The sequence below is a fragment of the Opisthocomus hoazin genome, chromosome 10 (assembly GCF_030867145.1).
Source record: "Opisthocomus hoazin isolate bOpiHoa1 chromosome 10, bOpiHoa1.hap1, whole genome shotgun sequence".
Classification (NCBI taxonomy): domain Eukaryota; kingdom Metazoa; phylum Chordata; class Aves; order Opisthocomiformes; family Opisthocomidae; genus Opisthocomus; species Opisthocomus hoazin.
The window spans coordinates 13,963,866-13,983,317 of NC_134423.1; the positions used below are offsets into that span (position 1 = coordinate 13,963,866).

Below are 19,452 nucleotides of genomic sequence, written 5' to 3' on the forward strand. Positions count from 1 at the left end.
GAATTCAGCCCTGCTGCTGAGGGCGGGTGGTTGGCTGGTGCCAGGGGTTCCCTCTGCGTGGCTCTTAAATCTCAATATTTCCAGTTGAGCTTTGCACATCTTACACCTCCTCGGAGCGTGTTCTGGGCTCATTTCCTTCTCTTCCTGGCAGCCACCCAAAAAGCCTTGGCTGAGACCAGAATGATCCCTTTGTTATGCTTTTCAGTGCTAAAGGTGACCTGGAAACTTTTTTTCCCCTGTTGAGTTCTGAGCGTTGACGACGGCTTTTCCTTGCTCTGGGGCTGACGTCACCGACACCTTGAGCAGAGCAAGGAGCTGCCTTTATTTTCCTGCATGAGGTGTCGGTGACTTCAGCAGCGCTCGCTGGGGAAACATGGGATGGTGCAGGCAGGGCTTGGCAAGAGCCTAAAGCAAGCAGAGAACTATTTTCATTTATGCAGTTTTAATGTGCTCTGAAGTCCATGTTCATTTTGCTAATGACTTTGATCCGAGAGACTATTACTTTAACTGGAAAAAGAACATTTCCGCTGCTGCTATTTTAGTAGTTGATAGGTGTGTTTGGACTTATTTTGAATGCAAGCGCGCACACATGCCGATATCTAGATGTAGCTATTATCTCGGGTTGAAATATTGGGTAATTATGTTTGACGGCAGTAAAGTGTTTATTTTTCATTTCTAGGTGATCGCTTAGTGTCCTAAATCTGCACAAGGGAACACATCTAAGCTATTTTTGTGCCACGAGATTGCAACTATCATTTAAATAGGCTCCATCTTTCCCTCTCAGGAAATTTGCGTTTAATCTTTTGCCGTCCTCTTCCCTCCTCAGTCAAAATAACAGGAAAAAAAATGAGACTTGAGCGCCAAGCATACAGTACTTGCTTTAAATTCTCAAACAGGAGTGAAGAATAAGGGTAGAAATTTTCTATATTTAGACTCCAGAAGGTGCCTGTTTAGATTATCTCCAAATAAAGGAACAATAGCCCACTGGTAATATTTTCCTAAGAAAGAAGTTAATGAAAGGAAGAAACACAAACGTATACATTGATGTCTACTTTGAAGAACAGTATAAATACATAGAGACTTTTTATGAGGACCTTCTCCCCAAAGTAAAGGTTTCCAAGTGATACAAATGCTCATTTGCGCGGTGCTGTGGCTGTGCTGGCACCTTCGCTCACCCCCCACCAACGGGGTATTTTCCTTCTCGTTCCTGAGGCTTAGTTATTGCACCTCTACCGATGAGTGATTTTTAGCAGGGTTGTGAAGGCTACATCAGATGTACTTCCTTCTGCAGCAATCTAGGTGGCTGTTAATGATTGCAGCCGACGAGAGGCCTTTGAACTTTACAGGTCTCTGAATTCTCCTAAGCTGAATTTGTCTCTTGCGTGTAGCCTAATGCCAGGTCAGGAGGTATTAGGCATTAGTCTGGCTCGCAGGGACCTGTGGGTGATGCATCTCTCTGTTCGGTTTCTCACTGCGTAAAGCCCCCCTGGTCCGTGGTTCTCGGAGAGGAGCAGAGCAAGCATGCAGCTGGTTTGGATTATAGACGGTAAGAGATGGGGGAGTTTTTCCTTATGTGAAGTGCTTTGGTTTTCATCAGAGACTCTTCTAAGGCTCCAGCTGCCTTGCATAAGCCAGCAAGTTTACTGAGGCCACTGCTCGGTCTGTTAAGATGAAGGAGAGATTGTCACTTGATGATGATTAATTTAGGAATGCATTAACATGCCAAAGAAATCGAATGATAGAGGCTAGCTTGCCCTCTCCTCTGGTTTCCTAGACCCTAGGGAAAAAACGAAGCCAAGGCTGAAGCGTATGACTTAATTAATGATGACTGCGGACTTAGCCTCTGCTACCATTTCAGCAAACTAGTCAGTGATGGGGGATTTTTTTTTTCTCTCCTCTCAGATGTGGTCACTGATACTTGCCACCTTCTTGGTGTCTGGTTTTTATTTAAGCCTGAAACCAAGGCTTAGATAAAATTGACCTTGAGCCTGGCAGCTGCTCAGTTGCCCCACACCCTCACCATCCATTTGTAGCTCCACCAGGTTGAGCCATGACCACTGTTTAAGTGGTGACCCCAAATGACAGACCAGCCGGCAGCTACAGCATATAACCACCACGATAAATGTAGCAGTGCCCTAGGACTACGCTTACTGAAGCTTTCTTCACCGTGTCATCGATTTCATAACCCTGAACAGACCGGTCGCTCAGATGCATATCCTGCATGTTGGGCCGTGAGAAATCCCATCACGTTGGTGGGATTGAATCAATAGCTGGAAGCAGCCGCTGGCATCACGCCTCCTCGGGGAACAGCAGCAAGGTTCAGGGCGGGGGGTGGTGGGGGGTGGTGGCTGCTGAAGTAAACCAGGGCAGGGACGTAGATGCCGTATCTGTGTAGGGCTGTGTTCGCTGAAGAGGTTTTTTTCAAAGTTCAGCTGATCTCCATCACCAGCTGCGCTCAGCTGCACCGTTTTTACCCCTTTGCTTTGCAACTCCTATTTATGAAAGGACTTTATGAAGCTGCTTGAAAATGTCTGGCTGCATCTAGCAGAGTGCAGGCAATCTGAGCTGCTTGAGCAGAAGCAAGTGCCCTGGTTTCCCCTCGTCTCCTCCTCCCCGTTGCCTTGCCAGCTTTCATCCAACAGCGCCGGTGGTGGGGCTGCATTGCAGCTGAGGTTAGCCCTGCCTCCACCGCCCCTTGGCACAGGAGGATGAAAATGACTCTTTCAGCTGAGCCTAGTACACTACCGAATATTTTTCCAAGTCCACCCAGTTTTCCCTGATGGTCATTAGGCACTCTATAAACATCTCAACCCTTTCTCGCACTGCTTGTAGGGTTTACCATGGGCTGGTGTTTTCTCAGGCTGGGATTTGAGCTGCAGGAGGGTGGTGGTGGCTGTAACTCCTGTGACACTGGTTCAGGGAGAGCCAGGTGGTGCAGCGTGCCTGGTGTTTGCCGGCACCACTGAGTCCTCCGGGTCTCCCTGCAGACTGTAGCCCTGGCAAACTGCTCAGCGTTTTAAAATCTAAGTGCACCAGCACAAGTTTGAATATTAAATCTACATTTCAAAGTCCTGTTATTACTTACTACATTTTAATTGCTTCCCCTGCCCTTTGGATCAAAGTACAGCTTGTGGTGTAGGAACACGATGAGAGCCGGGCTCAAGGCTGGGAGGCGGAGAACACCCACCGGATGGATCCAGCCGGCCGGGGGAAGGATCCTGCGGCAATCCTAGCCTGCCGCGTCTGGATCTGGTTGTGTACCAGCTAAGCATGCAAGGGGCAGAGCAGGCAAGGACTGACAGGCATTGCTGTGGGAAGAAGTGGAAAAGGAAGGCAGGCTAGCAAAATTCCTTGCGCATCCTCACGAAGGGGGCCAGCGCGTGATCTGCCAGCAGCAGATGTAAGCTCTCAAAAACAGCAGGGAGGATGTTGACTGCAACAATGCATCAAGGCTGCGGTTTGTAACCTCAATAGTAAGGCAGTTAACTTTTTTTTTAACAAAGACATTTTGATTGCCAAATCCATAACCATTAGCAGCTGTGGTTTCGAGCTGTTCCTTCCTCACACGTTGCAGTCTAGACCTGACAGGCTTTCAAACAAAAGTTTGGCTGCCGGCTTTTGTTTGTGTTTCTTTTCGATCCTGCTTTTTTGTTTTTTTGCCTGTTCTTTTGATTCAGATTGAATGTCAGTGCATTCAATGTCGGCTCTTCTAACCCAGCCTCCATGGAGTGGCTGCTGTGCATCCATGTGCTCTTCTGTGGCCAAGGGCAGCGTGTAGAGTTCCTTGGGTGCATGTTCGCAAGGCTGCAGTATTGGATGTTTCTGCCTCAGGCTAGAAAATTTGGCATTTCTAGAAAGTTGGATCTGCTTTGGGCTTTCTGTTTAGGAAAATGTTATGTTTCTCACAGGCCAAAGGCTGGTTGGCCAGTGCTAAGTCAGAGAGATTGGATTCTTAAAAGATTATGCGTGAAAATGTGCTCAAAAGTTGAAGGTGTGATGCAAGACCATGTCATGAGGGAGATCAAACCTCAAAGTGAAGCGCCTGGTGCTCTGTAAGCTCTTTCCAAAACTGGAGGTCTGAGTCAGAAGCTGACACAGAGCAGTGGCAAACCTGGATCCCCCCTTGGGTGATGGGTCCCATTGCCAGTCGGGTGTCACCTTTGGGCGAACATGCCCTGGAGAGATTCAGGGAGAAGGCTGCTTTGGGAAAATTGGCTAGATAATCCCCAAAAGTGCATGTCCATGCAAAGAGGTGGTGGAGAGTACTGATGTTAGCACAACAGATGGGGAAATGATTCTTCAACACCGCTCTCCTTGGAAAAGTGGCAAGGACAGACGCCACTTGGGCACAGCAGTTCTTGAAGGCTGGTCCTGCAGACTGCAAGGATGGGATTTTTTTTTTTCTCCCTCTTGATATTAAAGAACTCCTACCTGCAGATGGACCGCAGAGCCGATAACTGAGCTTCCAGCGCCGGGTCAGTTTTGGCTGCAGCTGTACCCGGGCTGCTCCCAGGGGTATCTGCGGGGAGGAACTGGAATCAGGGAGTTTGCAGCACCCACAACTGGATAAGCATCGTCTCTCTATTTTGTGGGCTCCATTTCTCCTGTATCTGTATGTCCATGTTGCAGGCACTGCGAATGCCTCTCTTTGGCTGCCGCACTCCTGTTGCTCACCAGAAACTCCTAACTTTTTTTTCCCCTTTGCAGACCACTAAAGAAGCATTTTCTAGCTGGATGGTGAGCAGTTTCCCTCCAGAGAGGAGGAGAAAATGGCTGTTTAGTAGTTAATTACCTGTTACGTTAGATTACCTGTTACGTTAGTCTGACAGCTATGAAGCTTATGAGGCGTGAAAGAAGAGCGGATCAGCCTTTCCCACAAATCGCCAAGAAAATGGGGTGAAGGAAGTTGTGCCCGGCTCCCAGGGGGATGCCTTGCACGTCCTTGCATGTGGCCAAGGGGCTTCTCGTAACGCCCGGGGAAGAGCCCAGTGCGTGTTTTTGCCTGCTGGGGAAAGCTGATTTATTGCCACTGCTGGTTACAGCAGTGCTGCTCTTTCGGAGGGGGTGCCGTCTCTGCCAAGATTAGGTTTTTTTTCCCTTTGAATGCATTTTACGGTGAGCTCTCTTGCCAACACATGGGCTCTGCTTTCTTTTATTCTTTCCAGACAGCATTGCTTTCCAGCACTGCCTCTTTTATTTCGAAGCTCTTGGAGAGCAGCGGGGAAATGAAGGCTGGAGCTGGTGTCCTGGCCCAGTGCTGCCTGGCAGAGCGAACTGTATTTCCCCTGTTCTTCACCAAGGAGGCACGCCAGGAAAATGATTCAACCCTTTCCATTATTAAGCTTGCAGAACATCTCAACCACCTCCTCGCCATTCGGTGCCAGGGGCCCAAGGCCACCCCCAGCAGCTGTAAGATGGAGAGGATGGCAGCGACCTGCCGAAGGACTACAGGTTCCAGTGTGCAATTCTCCGCTGCGCTCTGGCTAACCAGGATGCACGCCGGGGCCGTGCGCTTGGTGGGCAAGGAAAGTGGAGGAGAGCTGGGGCTGCATTGCGGGGCTCTGTAGGCCAGCTGGTGTAAAATGCTGGGGCTCTTCCCACCTGGTGTTCGCGTTTGGTGTCTTGCACCGTGTTTGCTTGTCTTCTTTTGTGTCTGGAGACCTTAATGAGAGCGAGAGATGCTCTTGAAAGGTCGCTAACGAAGCTGCCAGGGAGCGTTTTGGCTTTGTGCTGCGCAGAGCCGCTGCTCTGTTGCACACGGTGCTTTTGTTCCTGCCTCGGATGCAGCGGAGCAGAGCTCATCTCTTTAGTGATGGTTTGGCGCTTCCCCCCCAGCTCTTTCCATTCCCCTGCCTTCGGTTCACGGCACTTGGGTTCAAGCGAATGCAGATTATTGGGGAAGGGTGAAGAAATCGAGGGGCTTGGGACAGCCCTTCTCCATGAGTTTTTTTCCCACTGCTGAGACGGGGTCGGGGCTAAGGACCTGAATCCTGCATTGTTACCAGCAATGCTGGGCAAGCCTGCACGGCCCCCGCATCCCACTGCAGGCTTTACCCAAATCAGGGAAAAAAAATATTACTTTAACAGATTGGTGGGGGAAAAAAAATTAGCAGGAATTTTCTTTTCTCAAATGTCAGAGAAGGTGGGTCTCTGCTGCCTCTGAGCTGACTTGTCCCCTACTTTGCTCTTTTGCTGTGGGCTGCAGAGCGGGGAGGCTGGCAGCCCCGCTGCTATTTCTGGTGGTGACGAACTGGGGATGGGAGATGAGGAACAGTGAAAACAAAGAGTAGAGAACATTCATTGGCAATTAGCCCTGCTTGCAGCGTGATTGGGGTGGCTGCTGGGGACATCTGATAGCCACTTCATGTATTTTCAAAGCACCGGCACCAGCGAGAGGGCGAATCTGGTGGCCGGTTTTTGAAGGAGCCCAGTGTTCAGCTCCGTTCTCCAGCTTGTACTCAGATGCTACATTTAACCTCAAGCTCTTTCTGTGTGTTAAGCTGCGTTGAGATCTGCTTTTCTCCCCCCTGCCCCCTGCTAATCTCTTCAACAACTAGGATCTTACAAACATGTTGGCAGCACACTGAAGCCTGACTGGTGTGGTCACAGAGGTGGGATGAGCAAGGAGGGTGGTGGTTGCGTGGATGCCGATGTATGGAGAGCGTACTTGTGGTTTTTGACTGCGCGAAGCAGTGGGCTGTTTGCAGCAGCTGGTAAGCCGTGCCGGCTGTTCGCAGCCCACGGAGCCCACCGTCCTCCCGACTGCCTCGTTGCAAGCCTGCGACAAGGTGGCAGAAGGTCTGAAAGGAGGCTGAATAATTTTTTTTGCAGCATAGTTACATTGCATAAATGCTGTCTTTCAAGCTTTCCTGCTCATCTGAAGGATTAGAGAAGGGTGGGTTTTCTCCTTCTTGAGGGGCAACCTGGCCTGTGGACTTTATTTGTTGTAGAGGGCCTTTTTAGCCCCATTTTCCTAAATGCTGAGGTGGTTCCCGCTAGAGGCAATATTAAAACCTGTAGTACTGCCACCTGTCTTATTTACACCGTCAAGATTGTAATGATGAATGCCACTGAAATTAGGAAAGAACATCCCCCATGAAACTTCCGGCTGGGTTTGATTCTTGGTTTCTTGTAGAGAGGGAGAGTGGTTTCTCTCTAAATTGACCTTGGAGTTTTATTTTAAAATTGCTGTTGCAGACCTTTTTTACTGGGTGTATACTCTGTCTTCTGTCTCTGGCACACTAGATGTGGCTTTTGCAGTTTTCCTGCAAGTCTCAGGTTTGTGAAGCGCTGTCAGTGGGTTGTAGTAGTTGGGAATAAATTTGTTCTCCATGTCCTAAACTTACCGCGTTGCAGCCTGTAGAGTGACTCGGCTGACCTCGTACAGCAGAAACATTGAGAAATGAGTTTTTTACTCGTTAGATACTTGGGAAGCTTTGGAAAAATGTAACGGAGGTAGTTGCGTTTGGAGTCTTGGTGGCAGCATCTCCATTGACAGCATAAGTCAGCTGAGTAGTTGCCAATAGGAGAGGCATCTCTGGTGCAGGGCAGGTAGGTACCGATGTTCTAGCGCTGAGCTAAGCCACAGAAAGAGCAGCAGAGGTGGAGTGCTGCCATTCAGCCACACTCTCTGTCTTGATCCTCTTGATGATGAGACAAGGTAGTGTAGATCCAGTCCGTAGGTGTCTACAGGCGACGTTGCTCATGGTGATCACGTGTGATGTTGAGAGCGAGCACTGTTTAGGGGACTGAATACCAACAGGGAGAGATTTTGGCTGGGGAACAGTAACAGCTCCAGTGACTTCTATGAATGAGGTCCATGGAGGTGGTTTCTAAACATGTTAAATGTTGGCAGTATTGTGTGGCAAAAGAATATCTCACTGTTTCTCTGTTCAGGTTGCAGGCAGTTGTTTCAGGAGGTATGGCAGGCATGTCTAACCTCTTGCTGCTCTCCGAGAGGAGTCTCGGTTCCTACCAGCCCCCAGCCATGTGCTCCTGCCATTCACCCACTTCACTGGACCTTTCTTTGAGTGGTTCAGCCCATTGACCCAACAGAAAACTGACTTTGCCCCAAAGCTCCCTAGATTTCTGCAGGGGGAAGAAGTTGAACTGACTTGTGGAAGGGACCAGGGGGAGAGGGGAGCCTGGCCATTAGGTTGGCTCAGCATCTTGTGAGGGCTCAGCCCCGTCCTCCCCACCTGGGAGCATCTTGTCTCTAGGCAGAGGAAATGGTTATGGCTTTTTCTCAGCTCCATCAGGCAGGAATATTCTGCTTTTGTTGTTCACCAGGATGGGATAAGAGGTTTCTGGTGTAGGTACAATAGGAATCCTTAAATGTAGCGGCTTGATGAAGGGCTCCTTCCCTGCCTCCTGGGAGTGAGATGCCACAGGAAGGACTGAGGCTTTTAAAAGGCAGAACATGGACGGATTTGGCACACATACAGAAATGTGCCCTGGGAGCGAAGATGAAAGGCTGTGGCATGGAAGTGTAACCCCAAGTTGGAGCTGTGGCATCCGCCTCATCCTTGGGACTGGATTGAGCTGGAAGCTTTTGGAGGTGAAGGTTTGATCCTGGTTTTGGATGAAAGCTGTCCATGGAGAAACCAACCTGGCTGTTGCATTCGCTGCCAGTGGCTGGGTATCCGTTACCGGGATAGTCCCTGTGTGGGGGCGTGAGGTACGTGAAGGGGGACACAGTGATGTCCAGGTCCACCTAGGAGCTGAGGAAATTTGGGAAGCAGCTGTACGCTAGGCAGCAAGACCTCTACGGCGCACTGGTCCCAGACACGCAACCTGGCTGAAGGAGCCACCAGCTAAACTACATGTAGCAGAGTGGGAATGGACCACCTCTGCGACCAGGTCTGGATGCTGGCTTATGCCCCACCGCTTTAAGGTGTGACCTTCAGAGGCCGTGCTAGTGTGGGAGCTGCTGGGTAAGTCAGGTCCTCTGGCTGTGGAGGGGCCACCGGTCACCCGCGTGATGCTGAGAGCAACAGAGCAGTGCCAGCATTTCGCACTCACCAGGTGTTGGCTGGGGATACTCACATTGGCTCTTTCTAACCTTCCAGGATCTTCCTTCCCTGCAGATGGGAAATGAAAATCCTTGGCATCGGCGTGGAGCCATGGAAGCAAGTCAAGTAACATGGCTCAGCCAAATAGAAAAAAAGAGGCAGAAACCTGTCCAACCCCTGATCAGTGCAGCAGGGCATCCGTGTGCCATGCAGATCAGCGTGGCTCTTTCTCCCCCAGTGCAGGTGTTGTACCGAGCCGCTAAGTACACAAATATCTCTCTCTCTTGCTCAGTGAACACCTCTTGCACGCTGTTGTAAAATGAGAGGGGCTGGAAACGCTTTCCCTGGTTGATGCAATCCCAGTGTCAGGCTTCTGTAAATCTCCCCTAACCGCTGGCAACGCTGCCAAACCCTGCTACAGTGCAGGGACTGCGGGTTGCTCCCTGCTCCCCTTTCCATACCCAGCTGTTCCAGGGCAAATCCAAACTCAGCTTGGCAAGTTGGTGAGAGCTTTTCAAACACTCAGCCTAGGAGTAATTTGTTAGTAACAAATGGGGGATTTGCCAGGACACGCTGCTCCATCTGGTCTAGCATCCTTTCCCCTACAGCAGCCTTGACGGATCTGCTTGAGGAAGGCAGGGGAGCAAAAAAAAAAGGAGGCAGTTTTCACATGGAAGGAAAACCGCTTCCGCAGTCTTGTTTGAACAGGCTTTCCTGGGCTGGAGCACCTTCACAGCGTGCCCTCGCCTCTGCGCCTGTCAGCGCAAGGTCTGCAGCTAATGGAGAATCTGAAGTGATGGTTGGTGTATACATTTTTTATTACTGTTCTCTGTTTCACTTCTGAACACCAGTGAGGCTGAGCTGCAACCAGACAGGACATCGGTGCACTTCCCTTGCTGAGGTTTTTCCTTTTTTTTTTTGCCTTTCCCCCCTGTGGTTAATGAGAAACAATCTGTTCATACTCTGCCTGTAAAATTCACCCATATCTTCATCACAGTGAAATCTCCATAGACTCCGTGCGCAAAGTCAGCCCTGCACGGAGACGGCCAGCTTCTCTCAGCCATCGACTGGGCATGTTGCAAGTGTTTTTTCTACTGCTCATCCTTTAGATGCAGATGAATTTAACTGCTTTGCATCCCATGGCAGGACAATGCACACTCTCCAAATCTCAAAATCCTTGTGTTTGGACTGAACTTTGTGGGAAAGAGATGGGGATATATCCGTAGCTGGGACAGCTGCTTTGGTAGAAGAGGTGGCCACTCTTCTGGTGCTCATCATCTTGTTGGGCTGGCCAGACTGTTTCGGTTGAGGTGCTGGTGTGCTGCCTGGGACCGGCGGAGGTTTGTTGGGGCACCTGCATCCCCTGTCAGCTGAGTCCAGCTTGTCCCGGTGCAAAGCAGGCGGTGAGCAGGCAGGCTTGGGAGGGCAGGGCCCCAGACTGCCTCTCTTATCGACACCCCATGCTTTAGATCAGCGTAAGCCAAATGTGAAACCACACCTTTTAGGCAGCGAAACACAGGTCAGTGCTGAAGGGGGCTGGAAAGGTTTAGGGAGCACACATGGAAGTGGCTTGGGTAAGCAGATCCAAAACAGGACCAAGCTCTGACAGAGGCGTGATGAGAAGAGGCTTAGCAAGGGGCTCGCTCTGATTAAGACCCAAGCCTGCAATTGTTGGGTTTTTTTTTCATTAAGAGTTCTTGAACTGGTTTAGTCTGAGCTGCTACAGCCTAGATATAACCCATTTCCTATGTTTCTCTGCTCCTGACCACTGAGCTCTTTTTGCACCCGTGGCAGTCGGTCTGACTCTGTTTTGTGTGTGTGTGTCTGTGTTTTGCAGTATCCGGATCTGAGCCAGGAGTCTGAGTCTCCATTTGTCTTTATCTGCACTAACCCCCAGGAGATGGTTGTGAAATTTCCCATCAAAGGAAAACCCAAAATCTGTAAGTAGTAAAGTTTCCACAGATGCCCCCCTTGGCCTTTCGTGCCTGCTCTCATCGCCGCCTCTGCTTGCCTTTGCCATATGAGTTCGCGACCTTTGCCCTGTGCTCTTTGATCTGTAGGTGTTTGTTTAATGACTCGAATACATCTGTAATATTTTTTTGTCTTTGGTTCCCCTTTCCCCAGATGTTGCTTCCTTCTAAATACATGCCTCTTCCTGCCTCTGCAAACACTCGGGAGTCAAAGAGCGCTCGTGTCTGCAGCTGATCCGCTTCTGGCATCAGCCTGGGTCAGGATATGAGCCGGTGCGGTGATGCTCAGGCAGATCTGCGCTAGCTCCTTGCCTGCAGTTCAGAATTGCCCTCTCGCCCATGAGGATGGTGAGGGCTTCAGGCAGCAAGAGCTGCAGGGCCAGATGGATGTTCTCCATTCACAGGCCGGCAGGATGGGATGTCCTGGCCGAGCTCGCAGGGAAGTGCCGCAGCATCTGTCCGCACTCCGCTTGCCAGTGTCGTTAGTCCTTTTTATGAGCCACCAGCCCCTCCGCAGGCTGCCAGTTATTCCTGCCTGCTGCCGTAAAAAGGATGGAGGAGGGATGCAGCAGCTGGGGAGCCTGCAGTCAGCTCCATCCTTATTAGCAGCCTCCTCACCACACAGCCTGGGGAAGGCACCGTACACGCTTTCAGGGGATGTGAAAAATTAATTTGACAGGCTAAAAGCAGCATAAGCAGAAATAGTCTTGGCTGTTTATTTAGCAGAGCTGACGACTGGGTTTTCTTTCTCGTTTTCTGCGCAGTTCTCTGGGAGTAGTTATCCAGCGGCACAGGACCAGCAGGATTTCTCAGGACCGGTTAATAAGGGCTTTTGAAGCACGGTGTGGTGTTATTTTTGTTGGTTTTGAGGTGTTTTTTTTCCCCTCTCTGCTCAGAGAAGCACCGTTACGGCACGGCTTCGGTCTCTCCCTGGGCTTTGAGAGTATACCTGCCCTGCTGGGGTATTGAGCAGGGCGAAACCATTTGGTTTGTTCCCTGCCTTTTGTAGCAGCCTCTGGGAGGTGCGTTCAGCCGATGGCGACAAACGATGCTTGGTGAGCTGCAGCACTCATATCTTGCTAGCAGCACCGTCCTCCCCCAGGGACGGGTCTTTCCCCGCGCACCGGTGGGCAGGCAGGGCTGCACCGAGTTATTGAGGATGCAGACGTCTTTGCTGCAGTAGAATAGCCTCGTCGCTGTTGCCTGCTGGAGCAGCTGCTGCATCCTTTTTTTGTTTTTTGTTTTTCTTGTTTTAACCTCTGCTTGCCCTCATACAGGCTCTGTCATGCCCCTTCACTGCCACATGTGCCTCCATCCATCCATGGTTAGGAGGAGAGCTGCCGGCGGCAGCTGAAGGGGAAGCTGCTGCCTGGTGTGAGCGCAGGGCAGCTGGCTTCTGCGCATCTGCCTTGCTGGGTGCAGGCGCTGTCGGTCCCCTCCCCATCTGTCACATCGTCTCCTTTGTGTTGTGACACTTTCCTGCTTGGAGAAGGATCAGTCTAACAGCCTGGAAGGAAGCCGGCTGTGCTGGCGGCTGCCTGCGCTGCCTGCTCCTGCTGCTGGCCCTGCCTTTCCGGCCCTCCATCCCGACAGGAGCTGTCACGAGAGCAGTGGCGGGGGAGGCCGTGGAGTTGCATGTTCCCCTCCTGGAGGGAACATCATCCGTGTGGGTGATATTTGTGACAGCCTCGGGAAGGAGCAGGGAAGGCTTTGACCTTTCATCGGGGTAAGGCGCTGTTTTAATAGGAGCTGGCATCACATCCAAGGCAGTCAAAAGGTTAATTCTCCAAGCTGGAAGCAGAGCAGGGGGAAGGTGCTGGCTCGTGTCCTCACCTGAGTTTGCTGGCTGCCCTGCTCTCCTTGAAGCCTGGCTCAAGCCATGACAAAATGCCAGTTTGTCTTGTTGGGAAGCCAAGCCAGAGCAGTTTTCCATGCCAGATAACAGCATGGACCTCGCCGTGGTGACATCCGAATACTTCTCCGTTGCAAATTAGTTGTTTCTAGCAGCCTGGGGATGGGAAAAAAAAAATAACATAGCTCGATTTTTGCTGCCTGGGTTATTGTTTGTGTGGAAGGTACGGGCACTGTGTTTGTGTTGCATCTGGGAGCCTGGCTCTCCCCAAACACGTCCCTGCTTAGTTTCAGCACGTGAGGACAAAGCTCGGTGGCTGTTCTTGTGGGAGATTTCCTTGAATCCGGGCAAAGCTTCCCAGAAGCCTCCCTCGAGCATCGCTCAGAAACCTCGCTTCAACAGCCGACGGCTGGAAGGGTGCAGAGGAGCGGGTGAAAGGACATGTTGCTGTGTGAGACGGGAGTCCTTAAATCACTGAGCAGAAAGAGAAGGGGACCCTGGAGCTGTTGCCTTATTTTTAGCCTTCTCCTAAAGGTTACCTACGTGATGTTTATGTTTGCCAGCTGGTAGAGCAGAGGAGCCTCCCGATCGCTTTTGGGGTCCGGGAGGAGCAGGCAGGCCTGTTAAATATGAAGCTTATAGCCCTGGAGGCGACACAGCATTGATGGTGGGGGACCAGAGCATGGAGCGAGTGTGAATTTGCTGCCTTTCACCTGCCAAAAACCCCATGGCTTGGCAACATGGTGGGCCAACAAGCCGCTTCCGGACAGTCTGGCCGTGCTGGCTTAGCGTTGTTGGGTGCTTGTCGCTGTTCCCAGCCAATGCAAAGATGAGGCTTCTTCTCCATCCTTAGGCAGGTGGGGAAAGTCTTCCCTCGCATAGGGTGACAGAGAGGATGGTAGATCTCCTAGACTTTGTACCAGAGCATCTTCCAAACTCTGTGGCTCACGGTGAGAGCACTGTCTGAAAATAGATGCTCCAAGTAGTGCCCTGTTTTGCCCTCTCACTTGGCCTCAGTTTTCATTTTCTCATTTGTGATGGTGGAAGAGCTTTGCAGATGCCCTTTTGTGTCCCTTGGGCTGCAGGTTCGCAACTGCTGCACCGAGACGTTGGCAGCGTCTGGTTCCTGCTCCCAGTTTCAACCTGACTGTAGCTGCGTTTCAGTTTGCAGATCTGTGGCACCGTGGCTTGCGGGTTTGCTCACATTTTTTTTGCACATGTTATGGGTTTGGTGCATTGAACTTCCCTCTCAAGCTCAGACGGGAGCAAGGCTGGCCCAAAACTGAAGCTGAAGGAGGAGGACTGGTTTCAGGGAGGCTGCGTTGTCCTGGTGGGACATCCCGAGCGAGGCAGTGTTGTAACCTGCCTCTTCTGGGAAAAGCATTGGCGGACTCTTTGTTTAGTTGAAATGAAGAAGCTTTCTCAGTCTGAAGAGAAGGCGATGGTCTCTGGCTGGTTTGGAGCCATTTTCTCTGGACAAATGCCTGCTTCTCATTGCACACGGGCATTTACCAGTAGTTTTTGGAGCAGTGGCCGAAGAGGGACTGGTTTGGAGCCTGGCAGTGCTAGTCCCCATCAGGGAGGAGATCTGCTGTGTGCTGTAGCTGGGATGGAGCATCACAGCTCTCTGAGGAACCATGCAAGCTGTGTGTCACCTGGGGGGTGGCACCGGGCATGATGCTGTGGGACCCGGATGAGGTGCCTGCCAGCTCCGGCTCCATCCACCTCACTGGGATTTCGCTGGGACAGGCACTGTCTGTCTATCTCCTTGGGATCAAGCTCTGATCCCTTTGCTTCTCCTCCTGACAGTGTGACCATGGTGGCTGCCCGTGTTCCTCCCGAGGGACGCAGGGGATGCTCCCCTGGGACTGGGGCCACCCTCCCCACCTCACCACAGCCTCTGCAGTTTTGCCTGCTGGCTTCTGCGACGTGGTGGAGCCCCGTCCCTGCTCCCAGCTCCAGAGAGAGACAGGATGAGGTTGGCATTTGGAGGATGGGAAGACATGGGGAGCAGGAGCAGGGAGTTGAGTTCCTGGGGAGAGGTGGCATTAGAGAAGGTGACCGGTGCTGGCTGGCAGCAAAGCCTCTCTGGGAGGCTGGCTCTTTGCCTCGCTGCCTTGCATAAGGTCACCTTCCCTTTCTTCCTCTCCCTTTTGGAGCAGGGAGCTCTGCCTGGGAGAGCGGGAGCATCCTTGCTTTTTTGTGGGCAGGGAGAGAGGGATGGGGATGCTTCTCTGAGGCAGTGCATCGCCTTTCCGGCTTGCTCGCCACGCCTGACTTTGGGCTTCTTTGGCAGGAGTTGCCCAAATCCCATGCTCTGGTGTCCTGCTCCTCTCCCAGCTGGGAAAGTGGAGCTGGCAGCGCAGCCACCAAGGGCTGCGAAGGACGAGAGGCGGCAGCGTTTGCTCCGGGTCCCACTGGAGCAGCTGGCCACGGCTCCTGGGCTCCCCGAGGTGCTGCCCAGTGGCAAAGGCAGCGTGGCCATCCCAGCTGGTGGCCTTGGAGGCCACCAACCTGGGGCTTGGTGGCACAGACCGCTTGGTCCCCCTCACATTGTGTGCCCCATTGCATCGTCAGCCCAAAGCTGAGGGTTTATTGTGCCCAAGCCCGGCTTTGTGCCATACTATGGAGAAACACGTCCCTGACACGGTGCTTGGGATGGTCCCCCATCTCCTTTGAACGTGTCGACATGCAGCTTGCAGGCGAGTGACTGGATCGGTTTCCCCCCTGGTAGCAGTGGGAGAGTGCTGGATGTTAATTTACTCTCTTCCTCGCTGAATTTCCCCCTCTCCGGCATCTCTTTGCTGTGTCGGACACACTTGCCCCCAGCTCCCCCGTATCGTGCCTGCGGAGGGACGCCACGGTGGCTGGAAATGCCTGGCTCCTCAAGCACGATAATTGAATGTGACAGGAACACACTAACTAGGAGACCTTGCTGCCTCCAGCTGATTTGCATTGCAAATAGCATATAAAAATAAAGAGTGATGAGGGTTTGTTATGGTTTTTTTTCTTTAATCCCCTCTTTACAGGGAAGGTGGATGCAAAGATCCATCAGGGAGCAAAGAAGGGGTTAATGAAGCAGAAGGCGATGGGGTGAGACATGAGGGAGCAGCACCGCCTTCCCACGCAGCACCCAACTGCCACTGAAGGGTGCCACGATGGTCCTCGAGTCCGGAAAGCAGGTGCGAGACGGATCCCAGAGCGCTTTTAGGTATTGCTTTATCCGTTGTATTCCAAAGGCATTAAAAGAGACATGTTTTCACCAAGCTCTCGCCCAACAGCCCTGCGCTTCCCAGGGAGTCATGCGCTGCGGACAAGTGTGGGTGGGAGATGGAGCTTGATGGGATGGGATTCAACCAAGGGCTGGCATCTCCACATCTCCTGCGAGTGCCGGATCCCAGGACAGCGGCCAGCCCAGCTCCATCCGTCTTGGCAGGTTGGAGGTGGCTCCGTCTTGGCTTTCCCAGCGTGTCGTCCCCAAAATGTGCCTGGAGGTCTTCTGGCCGGATGGGCTCAGACACGTCGTGGCGCTGAGCTAGCAGGAGTAGGGCGAGAAATGGGGGTGAGGGAGATGGCTCCCGACAGCCGGAGAGTCTGAGCCCTGCCGAGCGAGCGTGTGCTCGGGGAAGCAGGGACTCGGGTGAGAGGCGGGCTCTGTTCCTGCACGGAGGCTTTCCGCTGGCGGGAGCCTGCCCTTACAGCTCTTGGCATTGCCAGGAAGTGCCCAGCTTCGCATCTCTCTCTCCTGGTTTGTATCAAAGCAGCAGCCACCCTGCAAAAGCTGACTCCCCGCCAGCAGCTGCGTGTACGAGCTAAAAACCTGCTCTGCGTTGTGAATAAGATTAATTTCTCCTTTCTCTTTAATCTTTCATATTCAGCATCTCCCCCCACTGCCGCGTCTGTGCTCATTACGCATTCGCTGGGCTGTGAGCCTTCCGTGCCGCGTTGCTGCAGGCTCTGCCTCGCCGTGGCCTAAGTGGTCCTCCTTCCCCAGAGCCCACCCTGCTCCTGAGGGGACAGAGCGACCCCCGAGCACTGCTGGCATCCCTCCTGTTCCCTGAGGATGTGGGGGGAGCAGAGCAGGGCTGCTGGCTCCGCTGCTTGGCGTGGTCACTGCTTGTAGGTTGTCCCAGCCCTCTGCCTCGGTTCCTGTCACTACCCCATCAGAGAGGAGGAGGAGGGTGTGAAGCCTTCGTGCCAGCTGCCTGCGCCCTCTGAACCTGGGCAGCTGGATGCTGTGGCACCGGAGATCATCCCACGAGCGCTGCTGTTTGCCCTGGGAGTTGTCTGCTGGCTCCTCGTGCTGCCTGTGGGATCTCAGAGATGCTGGGGATGGTGGGTCTGGATTCAACGTCCACCCATGTCGCTCCTCCTGTGGAAAACGCTTGCGGGCATTCCAGCTCCGAGTTGCCCAGGCTTGGCCTGAAGGTTATGGTATGGGAGCTGCTGTTTGGCGTGGCAGAGGGGGATGGGCTTCTGCTGTTTCCTTCCTCCTCTGGCTGTGTCCCCCCATCCACCAGCCGGTCCCTGTCCCTTGTGTCCTACCACTATGGTCCCAGTCAGACTCCTGGTGACTTGCCTGCATGTTTCTCTTCATGTGTCATGGAGGTCCTTCTCTCTTGGGTGGGTGTGCCTCAAGAGTGAGGGAAATGTCTGCGGTGCCCGCAGAACCTGAGCTGGAGAGGGACGGGTGGTGGCATCCCGAGGTCCTGGTGCCATGGGGAGAAGGAGGCAGGAGAGGACTTGGTCTTGGTGGCCAGGTGGGAGAGGCAGGACATTGAGGTTGCTTTGCCTGAGCTGCCTGCAGCTCCCTGGAGCATCTCCTGGAGGTGGAAGGGGTCAACTCTTGAGCAGCGCTTGTGGGACCAAGGTAGAGGAGATGCTCTTCCAGGCAGAAGGCAGGCGCATGGAGGAGGAGCACATGGTTACGGGGCGGACAGTGCCGTTCACAGAACATCACTGATGTCTCTGCTGCCCTGCCCTGCGCCTCACCGGCACGGCCTGGGCTTGGAGAAGCACCCAGTGAGGACGTGCTCAGCACCCAGCGCTTGCACCCAGGCTGGGCTCCACATGCCGCAGTCCTGGCGTTTCCAGCTCCTGCTCCTTATCCCAGGAGGGAGAAATGGCCGTGACAGAGGGGGATCTTGTGCCACCCCCATAGGATGAGGGGACAGGGAGGCTCACGTCATGGCCGTCACACCTAATGCCTGTCCAAATCCCCGTCTCGGGGCGCTGCTTCCCAGGACAGGTCCCCCACCTCGTACCTAAGCCAGGCTTTCAACACGAGCCCGGGATTTGGCTTCGTGTCAAACCAGATCCATCTCCGGTGCCCACCACCGCGAGAGCAGCAGCTGCTCCTTGTCACCTTCCTGTCCTCCCCGGTGTGTGCGGCTGACGGCAGCGCAGCGCCTGAAGGCTTTGTCCCCAGGGATCTCACTGGTCGTTGGTGAGAACCACGGGCTGCCGGGGGGCAACAGCCCCGGGCGGGCTGGGTCATGGGCACCGCTCACGGTGCTGGCAAAAAGCGCCATCGGAGCGATGTGGAGGTCGTTTCCAACAAAGCCGTGTTGTCCCGCAGCGGTTTTATTTTCCTCCTGTGTTAATTACATCATTTAATTTTTAATCATTAAAGTTTTGCCGGGGAAGGAGCAGGCTGGGGCACCAGCCCGTCCCTGCTTTGTTCCGTGTTCCCGGCAGAAGCTGGTTTCCCCACCCTCAGGAGCATCGTTCTTGCTCTGAACGTCCTGAAAATCAGCAGCAAAAGCCCAGAACACCTTTTACCCAACCCCTTAAAAAATGTGGGTAAAAACTGACCTGAGTCTGTTCATAGAGGTGGTCCTGGGCCCGCCGGCGTCGGGCGTGTCACGCGGGGACAGTTTCTCCTCTTCATCACCACGAGGAAGGATTTCTCCTCTTCCCCTCTGTTGGGCTAAATGGCCGCTCTTCTCATCCCTCTCTCTCCTCCGGTCCCTCCCGCCTGCCCCAACCCCAAAGCCGGAGAAACCGGGTGGCGGCACCCCAACCCCAGCCCCTCGCTGCCCCCCCGCCTCCTGCGCCGGGGCTCTGGGGGCAAGAAGCGGCGGGAGAAACCAGCGTCTGCTTCCGCCTCCTCCGGAAACCTCCGTCCGGCGCCGGAGACCTGTTCGGGGAGGGAAAATGACCGCGTGGGGCACGGCGTCGCGGGTTTTTGGGGTGGGTGCGGGTCCCCAGGGTGGTGACACCCTCCCGGGCGGTACCCTGCCCGCAAACCAGCCCGGGCTGTTCCGTGCCGCTTCCGACTCCGCTCCGGGCTTTGCCTGCCGCCCCTGCGCCCCGCTGCGGGTCCGGTCTCCGCGTTTTCCAGCCCCGGCGCCCCCTTTGTGCGGGCCGCCCCGCCCCGCGTCGCGCCGGGTTTTCCTCCCGGCCGGGGGCGGTGCTCTCCTCCCTCCCGCGCCGCGCTCCACCTTCCGGGTCTTGCGTCGCGCCCGCGCCACCCGGCTCCGGCTCCGGCTGCCGGGCGGGTTCCGGCTCCGGGCGGCCGCCTGCGCCCCGCCTCCCCCGCGGCCGAGCGGAACCGAGGGGAGCCGAGCGGAGCCGAGCGCCCGCCGCGCCCCGCCCCTCCCCGGCCCGCCCCGCCCCG

General features: G+C 53.8%; 1 protein-coding gene across 1 annotated transcript in view; it reads left to right on the top strand.

The window, feature by feature from the left end:
• TRIP4 (thyroid hormone receptor interactor 4) overlaps positions 1–16,099 on the top strand; it is a 32,493-nt gene extending 16,394 nt beyond the window's left edge. Inside the window, exons 12-13 of the mRNA XM_075432018.1 lie at positions 10,849–10,951; positions 15,863–16,099. Coding sequence (XP_075288133.1) covers positions 10,849–10,951; positions 15,863–15,930 — 171 coding nt within the window. The 3' untranslated portion in view covers positions 15,931–16,099. The remainder of the gene's footprint in view (positions 1–10,848; positions 10,952–15,862) is intronic.
• Positions 16,100–19,452: the final 3,353 nt, after the last annotated feature.